The sequence below is a fragment of the Hippichthys cyanospilos genome, chromosome 21 (assembly GCF_059441005.1).
Source record: "Hippichthys cyanospilos isolate Australia breed blue-spotted pipefish chromosome 21, RoL_Hcya_1.0, whole genome shotgun sequence".
Classification (NCBI taxonomy): Eukaryota; Metazoa; Chordata; class Actinopteri; order Syngnathiformes; family Syngnathidae; genus Hippichthys; species Hippichthys cyanospilos.
Genome location: NC_142389.1, coordinates 7,897,931 through 7,908,347, shown reverse-complemented (window position 1 = coordinate 7,908,347; position 10,417 = coordinate 7,897,931). Strand labels below are relative to the sequence as shown.

At 41.3% G+C, this 10,417-nt stretch overlaps 2 protein-coding genes across 2 annotated transcripts; one reads left to right on the top strand and one right to left on the bottom strand.

Moving 5' to 3' along the window:
- Positions 1-85: 85 nt before the first annotated feature.
- btd (biotinidase) lies at positions 86-4,187 on the bottom strand. The gene is made up of 6 exons (XM_088405718.1): positions 3,560-4,187; positions 3,128-3,277; positions 2,904-3,055; positions 2,659-2,836; positions 1,401-1,910; positions 86-494 (listed from the first exon to the last, which is right to left on the bottom strand). The coding sequence occupies exons 1-6, from the start codon at positions 3,770-3,772 to the stop codon at positions 222-224; spliced, it is 1,476 nt and encodes a 491-aa protein (XP_088261844.1). The 5' UTR covers positions 3,773-4,187; the 3' UTR covers positions 86-221.
- Positions 4,188-4,212: 25 nt separating this feature from the next.
- On the top strand, positions 4,213-6,206 carry LOC148406449 (distal membrane-arm assembly complex protein 1-like). The gene is made up of 2 exons (XM_088405719.1): positions 4,213-4,655; positions 4,734-6,206. The coding sequence occupies exons 1-2, from the start codon at positions 4,448-4,450 to the stop codon at positions 4,829-4,831; spliced, it is 306 nt and encodes a 101-aa protein (XP_088261845.1). The 5' UTR covers positions 4,213-4,447; the 3' UTR covers positions 4,832-6,206.
- The last annotated feature ends 4,211 nt before the right edge of the window (positions 6,207-10,417 follow it).

Sequence of the window (10,417 nt, the reverse complement as noted above, 5' to 3'; positions counted from 1 at the left end):
TATTTATACATAATCCCATGTACTGTATAATCATTGCGGTGAGTTTGGGGGGGGTGATACTAATATTTTCTTTCCTAAGGGAAGGCTTTGCAAAAGCAAATTGCGCAACAGAAAGATGAAAATTAGTCAGGCTGGAAACGAACCATTTTTGAGGTAGGTTTTATGATGAAAATGTGACACTTCTTAACAAAGGATTTTTTTTTTGGGTGGGGGGCAGCAGGTCATTGGTTATCCAGGTGATAGACACGTCCGTACAAGCACGCCGTGACCAGCCCGCCCTCCGTGTTGGAATGTTTCACGGTCACTCTTCCGTCTGTGCTTTTCTCCACACGTCGTGGCTGCTCCAAGACGTAACGGCTCACCAGCACCGACGGGTACACGTAATCGCTTCCAAACTCTCCCTCCAGAACAAAGTCGAATTTAGTCTCCGCCTCTTCCACTTCCTGTCCGCAGGAGCTGGCCTCGGAACCGGCGCAACGGACCACCGCGCATACCTGACGGCAAAGTTTGGTGGGTCACAACCACGTATGGGACAATGAACTACAAAGATGAAATGTCAAGGGCGAAATCTTAGATGGTATTAAGAGGTTTTTTTTTTTTTTTTTTTTTTTTACCAGACAGGCATCAATGACAGTGACAGTGTCACAAGATGTACTAGTTTGAAGACTTTTTTTTCTCAAACATATGGGCTTGTTTTTTTTGTTTTTTTTTTAAATTAGTAATTACTTTTGAGTTGTTCTTTTTTTTTAAGATTTATACTGTCACATGATAGGGACAAGGTACCGTATGAAGCTTCTCAACTCACTCTTGACAGTGCATATATATATATATATATATATATATATATATATATATATATATATATATATATATATATATATATATATATATGCGAAAAACTTTCACATTTGAATGCACTCAACAGATCAAGACGTCCATAAATTCTAGCAAATAATTTGAAAATGCACAATTGTGAACTGAGGTCATTTCAGGTTGTAAAAAAAAAAAAACAAATTATAAAGGCGACCAGAAAAAACACTAATGTAAACAAGCTCTTGTACGAGCAAAATGTGTCCACTTTGAAGAATCTGAATTACAGCTAACTTATCTTTGTTTATTTTTTGTTTTTTTGCATTTTTTTAAACCAAATAATTCCATCAATATTTTTTTTCATTGTCATTGTAATTCTACAATCCAAGAAATGATCATAAAACTGAAAAAAAAATATTAGAGGGTGAATCCTGACTTTTGACTGGTACTGTAGTAGAGTGCAGTATAGTTTGTGAAATGTTTTAAGAGGATCAATGCAATGTTTACTTGTTTTTTAAGTCAATATAAACTTTTTTTTTTAATTTACTTGAATCCATATTTTTCTCATTTCTTTTTTTTTTTCAACATACCTGCACAGCATAGCGCCCGTTGACAGTGTGAGTTCCAGCAAAAGCTCCCAGCGCGTAGAGCTCCTCACCGTTACTCTGCGGGGGGCGCTGGAACTGAAGGCGGCAACAGAGAGCGCCGTGGCACACCTTCAAGTTACCTCGTGAGCCGTTGAGGAGGGCAAATTCAAAAGGATCGTGCATCATGCTGGAGGTGAAGGTGGGAGAGGAAGGACAGTCGTCTTGGTGACTGTATCCTAATTTGGCGCCCTTGATTTGGTGGCCGTATCCCAATACGGGGATCCGGGCCACCACCAAGCGGCCCTCCTCGGGGTCTTCGCTCCGCGCGTGGTGGTAAGTGGCCGCAAAAGGAGTGTATATGCCACTTCCTGTCATGATGAGTTGGTCGCTGCGAATGTTGGCGGCCAGCAGCGTGACGTGGGCGCCCAGGCTGAAGGCCCGCTGGAACTGGATGGTGTCCAGGAGGGGCAGCTGGTTCATCCAGGCCGTGGGGAAGATCAGCTGACGCACACCCTGAAAGGTGAAATTCAGCGACTACTTGGGGCCAACGGGTTCAAATAACGTCAAATATGAATATATATTTACTTTAAACCCCTCGAAATCTTCAGTGGCATTCGCCTTATCCAGGCATGTATACATTTTTTTTGGGGGGGGCTATGCCCCCTTTTTGTATAAAAGTTGCAAAAATGCGATAATAGCAGAAGTATCTACATTGTATGTTTATATTTTTATCAAATTTAAATAGGAAGACTGTATTTATTAAGTCATTATAAGAGTATTATACTTTTGAAGACTTTTGCATTATGGGAGTCCAGGCTAAGCCACTCAACAAAGTCATTGAAAGGTTTGCAAATGTCATAAGTTGACCACTAGCGCTACTCAGTGGTTTTGGGGTGTAAACACAAAAATTTAGATTGTGCGAGTTGCTGTTGAAAGGATGAATCCAAAGGTCGGGGGAAATGCATGATAAAAAAAATTGTGTTTTCAATATGTCCAAAATTTAAATTTGTTTCCAATTTTGAATGGCAGTAAATGAGCCTGACATGGGCTAAATTTGACAACTATACGGTGTGCCTCTTGACCTCCCGTTGGCAAACATTTATAAGGGATGACGTATGGTCATGTTTTGACAATATGTTTTTTATGCTTTTTCTTTGATATCACATGTCAAAAACATCAAAAAGCCCGAGTTGGGTCCAAATTTTTCCCAGGGGTTAACAAAGCTACCTGCAGAGATCCCAATTAAGTGTGATTTTCTCACCCTCTCCAGCAGAGTAACTTTGGGCTCATAGAAGAGGATGTCAAAGCAGGTGATGAGACCAAACGTCCCAGCAAAGGGCGTGTCGAAACTGATGATCTCAGCCTGTGGCGGCGTGTCAAAAGCATTTTCAAAATAAAGATTCTGCTTATGGTAGCGTGCCACCAACAGTCCGTCAGACCTGCATGAGAACATTTTGGAGCCTCTCAACCAAGTGCAGTTCAGAGAGAAATGTAGATGAGTCGTACCTGAAAACCACATTGGTGTTGAACTGCCAGTGTCCATCTGTGGGACACGAAGACGTAGGGTCTGTCTTAAGTGGGCACGGCTGCATGTCAGCCATGTTGGCCACCACGTAAAGGTTGTGGCGGCGTGCCATGCAGCTCAACTGCTGCTGAACCTAGTAAGTGAAAAGAACATGCTGAGGAGATATTTTCAGATTTTCTTTTGAAAAAAAAAAACTCTTGTGCACCTCCGTATTATTAAATTTTCCCGGTTCCGTGCACGGGTTCCACGTCTCCTCTTGGGGGTCAGGAATAGTCTCCAGGTAACCGGAAATGGATGAACGAGTAAAATTGAAACCCTGAAGACCATCTTCTGGAAATACGATGATCTGGGCGCCCTGATGCAAAAAGCGCTTGCTTATTATACTGCACTTATTATTATGCACCAGTTTATTATATTTTACACTGCAGGAGGGTATAAAGTATTTCTGCAAGGTAAAATAAAGTGAACATAAGTGCACATTTTTGTTAAAGTTGAACTTTTAACTATCAGCAGACAAAGTGATCGTCAGAAAACTAACATTGGGATGCACTTTTTAAAAAATATACATAAGAGTTCATCTGCCCTTTGTGGACGTATATGAGAATAAAATTATGATTTTTCATACAAAACCCGATACCTGTCGGGCAGCCGAGGCGGCTTGTTCCTCGTAAACGGCCAGGTTCTGACGCATGTGTTGGAGGGCATCTCGTCGAGAAAGGTGCACACGGGGGTTCGGGTTGAGGATCACGCGGTGTTCGTAGACCGCAGCGACGTAAGTGGAGTCCGAAGTCATGTCGGTTTGACCCGACATTGAAACCAAAGCGAAAAAGAGGGCGACATCCAGCAACATGTTAACAATTGTCTCATTTCACGCTCACTAACGCTGTGTGAAGCAAGCCTATAGGTCAAAAGTCCTCTCGGAAATTCAAGGTTAATGTTTGAAATTGTGCGTGAGACTATGTGGTGCTATTTCACTTCTTAGTGTAAACACATGCTTTAATTTTGGAAAGGTCTGATAGGAAACGCTTCGACTTTAAACCGGAAGTAAACGACTTGCCAATGAAATGTGTAGTAGATGTATGTATATTAAAGCTCTTCCATACAGTTACTAGTGTAACTACTAAACCGTAAAATGGCCACCTATGGCTACAGTTCTAGCAGCGGCAGGAACGCTTTTTGGAATTTGGCCTCAATCATGTTATTCTACTATTATGCCGTAATATTTTATATTAAAGCATTAAAAAGGTTAATGACTTCCGCCGTGACGTCACTCAAATGAGCGAATCACGCCTCGATATGAGCTTCAAAAATACTTCCGGGTTACTCAACACCGGCTATGAGTTAACATTGTGAAGAACGTCCATTCGAGTTTATTTTTAAAACAGGTGTGAACTATCAATTTTAAATATAAATAAATGCAATGCGTGTTCTACGTTTCGCGCACACTTTACAAAGAACTGTCGTCTGCATTAGCCGTACTCAGGCGCCTTAGCTGTCAGCTTTAGCACACGCATACCGCAGCAAGATGGCGACACCCGAGGCGCCGCAGGGAGGAGAAAAAGTGGCAATGTCGAAGTCTATGCAAACTTTTAAAAGCTGCTGGAGCTGTCGACTCATCTGCGGCAGTGGCCTGATCCTGTCCGGAGCATACGTATTCAATGCCGCCCGCAAGGTGATGCGTCTCGGCGGGCCCACCTCAATGGGGACTGTCGCTCAGATAACCTTCGCTGCAAGTGAGTTGGACGCAACGTCAACGAAATGAAAACATGCGCTTAAAATTGATTTATTTTTTATTTATTTCTAACGATCAGGTTTGGCCGCGTGGGGAATGGTTGTCATCGTTGACCCTGTCGGGAAAGCGCAAAGGAAGACGCAAGTGGGGATCTTGGACGGCAGTACCAAAGATTGATGTTGGGACAATGAAAGACACACTTTGAAACTGTATTGTTATATGTTACAAGTGCTCGTTTGTTATTTCCCGAGATGAACGCAATTAAATGAAAACCACCAGGGGATATCTGTCCAATCAACATATGGAGAAAGAGCAGGCTCTTTTTGTGGCAGCGGCATGCAGTGTGGCGACTGTGTGGCAGCTGCCACCGAGAGCCACGGGTAGCCACACTTGATGCCACCAGTAGCCACTCTTTCCGAGGCATTTCCATGTTCGTCTGTGGCTGCTGCCACCGGTAGCCACACTTGATGCCACCAGTAGCCACTCTTTCCGAGGCATTTCCATGTTCGTCTGTGGCTGCTGCCACCGGTAGCCACACTTGATGCCACCAGTAGCCACTCTTTCCGAGGCATTTCCATGTTCGTCTGTGGCTGCTGCAACCGGTAGCCACACTTGTTGCCACTCTTTCTGAGGCATTTCCTTGTTCCCTCTGTGGCTTGGCTTCACCTCCATGTTATTCTTTTTCGTGTTAGACTTGCAATGTATTGTTGTTGGTTTGTATAGTTGCTTTTATTTCACCCATTATTGTGTGAATTCCTCTTTCGTCGTTGCTGCCATTGCATTTTCCTCGGTCTTTTTTTTTTTTATAAATATGTTTCTCTTATTTTCATTTCATGTATGTTTTTTAGATGTACTGGTATTGTATCTTATTTAGTGTGGACTGTGTTTTCATTTATTCACATTTGTATTATGTTCTATCACGCAATGACCGGAAGAGGCGTCTCCAGAGTTACTACGAGCGATGCAAACGAGTAGTCACGGTCGATGCAAATGAGTAGTCACGGTCGATGCAAATGAGTAGTCACGGTCGATGCAAATGAGTAGTCACGATCGATGCAAATGAGAAGCCACGAGCTATCCAATGAGCTGCAAGCAATGGCCGACATTTCACCGGCTATCCAATGCGCGGCAGGTAATGGCTGACTGGGCGTCGCTATATTGTAATACGGGGACTCCCCGTCGCCCAGCTGTCCAGTGAGCTGCAAGCAATGGCGGACGGGGCGTCTCCCGACGTGTCTTGAACATGCAAATGAGTAGGCTGTTACCAGTATGTTGCTCAGTTTTAAGGTTTTTGGTTGTGTCCCCCTAGCGTTGTTGTTTTTTTTGTTAATTTTTGCATTGTATTGCATTCTTTTATATTAATAATAATAATAAAAAAGAGTCGCGATGGATGCAAACGAGTAGTCACGATCCATGCAAATGAGTAGTCACGGTCGATGCAAATGAGTAGTCACGATCGATGCAAATGAGACGCCACGAGCTATCCAATGAGCTGCAAGCAATGGCCGACATAGCAAAATGTCATATTAATTGAAACTAAGACGTTTAGCAACACGCATTCACAATTAATTATTATTATTAATATAAAAGAACGCAATACAATGCAAAAATTAACAAAAACAACAACAACGCCAGGGGGAAACAAACCAAAAACTTACAAACTGAGCAACATACTGGTAACAGCCTACTCATTTGCATGCTCAAGACACGTCGGGAGACGCCCCGTCCGCCATTGCTTGCAGCTCACTGGACAGCTGGGCGACGGGGAGTCCCCGTATTACAATATAGCGACGCCCAGTCAGCCATTACCTGCCGCGCATTGGATAGCCGGTGAAATGTCGGCCATTGCTTGCAGCTCATTGGATAGCTCGTGGCTTCTCATTTGCATCGATCGTGACTACTCATTTGCATCGACCGTGACTACTCATTTGCATCGACCGTGACTACTCGTTTGCATCGCTCGTAGTAACTCTGGAGACGCCTCTTCCGGTCATTGCGTGATAGAACATAATACAAATGTGAATAAATGAAAACACAGTCCACACTAAATAAGATACAATACCAGTACATCTAAAAAACAAACATGAAATGAAAATAAGAGAAACATTTATAAAAAAAAAAAAAGACCGAGGAAAATGCAATGGCAGCAACGACGAAAGAGGAATCCACACAATAATGGGTGAAATAAAAGCAACTATACAAACCAACAACAATACATTGCAAGTCTAACACGAAAAAGAATAACGTGGAGGTGAAGCCAAGCCACAGAGGGAACAAGGAAATGCCTCAGAAAGAGTGGCAACAAGTGTGGCTACCGGTTGCAGCAGCCACAGACGAACATGGAAATGCCTCGGAAAGAGTGGCTACTGGTGGCATCAAGTGTGGCTACCGGTTGCAGCAGCCACAGACGAACATGGAAATGCCTCGGAAAGAGTGGCTACTGGTGGCATCAAGTGTGGCTACCGGTGGCAGCAGCCACAGACGAACATGGAAATGCCTCGGAAAGAGTGGCTACTAGTGGCATCAAGTGTGGCTACCCGTGGCTCTCGGTGGCAGCTGCCACACAGTCGCCACACTGCATGCCGCTGCCACAAAAAGAGCCTGCTCTTACTGAACATATGAGACAGTATGCTTGTTTGACCTTTCTGCCAAAAGGGTTAGGGTCATGTCCCACAATTCCACGCGGTCGTGAACTTCGCCTTTTGCATTACGAACACTCATATTTGTTAATGTTTAGTGTATATTAGTTGAACTGACTCGACATTTTTCGTGGACTTCGACAATCTATAGCAATGAAAGAATACAGCATATGGAGACTTTATTCTGGCAAGCAATGGCGTGGAAAAATGTGTTTCGAGTGTGGAATTGACCACAAAACAAGACTGGATTTCTAACCCAAAAGTACTGCCCGGCTTGTCAATTACAATGCTGTGACATATGAAGCAAAAATTAATGCTCACATTCCCTATACAATTAATATGCCAAACCTCCACATACAACTGAAAGACCAAACTTTCATATGTAAAGGTGTTTATATGTCTCTCCAAGCTGTTGTTTCATGCAAAGCTGACATCTCAAATTGACGTCTGTGACATTAAAGACTCTATTTAGTAAGGAGTTGTTTTCTTATGATTTTTAATAGTGTTTAGTATGGCATTGTTACCCCTCAAAACTTTTAAACAACAATGTTTATTAAGGCATTTTTCACTAGAGGGCGACATTTGATTTTTTTTTTTTAACGGTCCATTATTCGTCAGGTGCTGGTCTACTATCTGAACTCATACTAATGATTTTTTCAGTTTTAGTACTTACACTTAAAGTTAACACCATGTCTGTGGTTCTACAGTTACAATGCAATTGTAACAACACAGGAGCATAACTTTAATGTAAAAAAAAAAAAAAAGTCAGCTAAGGGGTTTAACTCTCGGTTATAATATACCGTCAAGTTTAATACGGGAAGAGAGTGCAATTAGTAATCATGTCCACCGGATAGCATTATTATGCTTTGCGTGACGCTCAAATGGTGGATGTAGGTTCTCATAACTGCCTGCCCTACAACTATAGAAGACAGTTTCATTAACATTTGTCTAAAGGTTTACATTTTATGTCACTTATACTACAAGTGAAACAAAGTATTGCTGAGGTTGACTTTAATGAAAAAGGTCTTTAATTAGGAAATTTTAAAAAACTTGCTTTTCCTGGCCAAGATCCAATCAGAGAAAGGATGCAAATCTTGTCCGCATTCATTGGTTACTTGAAATACATCCCAGAATGCTCTTATCAGCAAGAAACCTGAAAGCAGGACTAAGAAAGGGAGCAACTGCAAATAAATTTGTGGTCAAATCAGCTGTGTTATATCTATGAATGATAAGTAGGGAATTGAACCAACCCAGTTTATTCACTCAATTGCTCCACTGCTTGGTGGTACTGTAAAGTGAATATTGTCACTGACTGCAGGCTGATTACAGTTAAAAATGCAACAATATAGCAGATAAACAAGTCAGATCAATTATATTTCAGTGAGCAAAAAGGGGCGTGGCAGGCTGACGGAACCTTGATGGACATTTGACATAGTGTCCGTCCCGACGACGACATTACATGATTACATTTTTTAGCATTCCCATCACTGGCAAAGTGACAGCATGTAAAACTTAATTAGTGAACTAATTAATGTCTGTTCGTTTCGTGGTGTTTATCTTGACCACTAGGGGCAGTATAATACAATTTTGAGTCATAAGTTTCACTTCTCCATTGGAGTGAGTGAACTGCATTAATATTAGTCATTTTTGCAGAAGATGCATTGAGTAAACGTGATGTTTATAGACCTTCTCCATGCCAACACGCCTGTCCAATAAAAACTATGAAAAACACCAAAGTATCCCATGTGTTTGCATCCTGTAGGAACAAGAAAGAATTCTTTTCTCCCTCCCCAGGGTCAGATATTCAGCTGCCTGTCCGGGTGGGTGTCTCGGTGGAGATCCACATTCCTGCCAGGATTCAAAGATATCGGCCGTGTTTGTGTCCCACATCTGTCTTCCAAGGGGACTATTGTTTCCCCCCTCCTCTCGGAGCTCCTCTTCCTCCACGTTCCCGCCTCGGGAACAAATCCGAGTCTCTGTTACAGGCACGAGGACACGAGCGGTAATGTGGTCAACCCACTCTGGGCATTCCTGTGTCCTGCCTCTGTCAGGCCAGTGGGACAGACACAAGGAGGATTGTATACTGTGTGACATGAGTGAACAAACATGGCTAACCCCATTTTCACTGTTTGGACAGGAAACTATTGGAGGTGAAGCTTCGCGGAGGGGTTGCGTCTGTATTTGCTTCTTAAAAAAATGTTTCCCCTCAATATTGTGATTTAACATGTGATCAATTTTCAAAGATCCTCTCGCCGTGTTTATTGTAATAGACATAAGCAAAGAAACAACTTATTTAGATGATCTAAAAACATCGATAAAATATACAGATATCTGAAATAAAAAATAATGGCAAAACAAGTGTAATATTCATCAATAATGAATCCTAATTGAGATATGTTATCCAATTTAGCAAAAGGAGGCCTCATCAAAAACAAAAGAGTCATCTGTTCCAAAATATTAATATTCTGATGTTGCTTGGGTGGAACCCCGGGTTGAATGACCCCCCCGCAACAGAACCGGCTTTGTCTGGCGGTTGCTGGAGCATGCACGCTTGCAAACCAACAGCATCATAATAAACTGCTTCAAATGTAGAAAAACAAATATGGGGAATACTTGCAAGTTTGTCGTCAATATCATACATACATCATTATTATACAGCTATCAGATTTAATTAAAAAAATCAATTTTAACTAAAATTATATATATATATATATATATATATATATATATATATATATATATATATATATATATATATATATATATATATATATATATATATATATATATATATATATATATATATATATATATATACATACATATATATAGGGGTAAGTAAACGTATTTTTATAGCTAAGTACTCCCTGAACACAATGCTGTGGCATTTTAGAACATTTGTCATGATATCTCTAAACATATTGTATTAAGCAACTCCAATTGATAGTGTAACATTATAAACTTATTTTTATAGCTAAGTACTAAAACTTACTGTCTAAAACTTAGCAAAATAAAGTTCAAAGTCACTATGATACACTTTAGCAATAAGATGCTTTATGTTCCAATTCATTTGCTCTTAATCTAAAAGTACTGCTACTGTCATGGTGTTAACGCTTATGCAGTA

What these genes read in the sequence shown, in the direction of transcription:
- btd (XM_088405718.1), bottom strand. Translation starts at nt 3,772, where the DNA reads ATGTTGCTGGATGTCGCCCTCTTTTTCGCTTTGGTTTCAATGTCGGGT. An exon ending in GAAAATTTAATAATACGGAG is followed by an intron (nt 3,056 to 3,127) that starts GTGCACAAGAGT and finishes TTCACTTACTAG; the next exon opens with GTTCAGCAGCAGTTGAGCTG. An exon ending in ACGGGCGCTATGCTGTGCAG is followed by an intron (nt 495 to 1,400) that starts GTATGTTGAAAA and finishes CTTTGCCGTCAG; the next exon opens with GTATGCGCGGTGGTCCGTTG.
- LOC148406449 (XM_088405719.1), top strand. Translation starts at nt 4,448, where the DNA reads ATGGCGACACCCGAGGCGCCGCAGGGAGGAGAAAAAGTGGCAATGTCG. An exon ending in TCAGATAACCTTCGCTGCAA is followed by an intron (nt 4,656 to 4,733) that starts GTGAGTTGGACG and finishes TCTAACGATCAG; the next exon opens with GTTTGGCCGCGTGGGGAATG.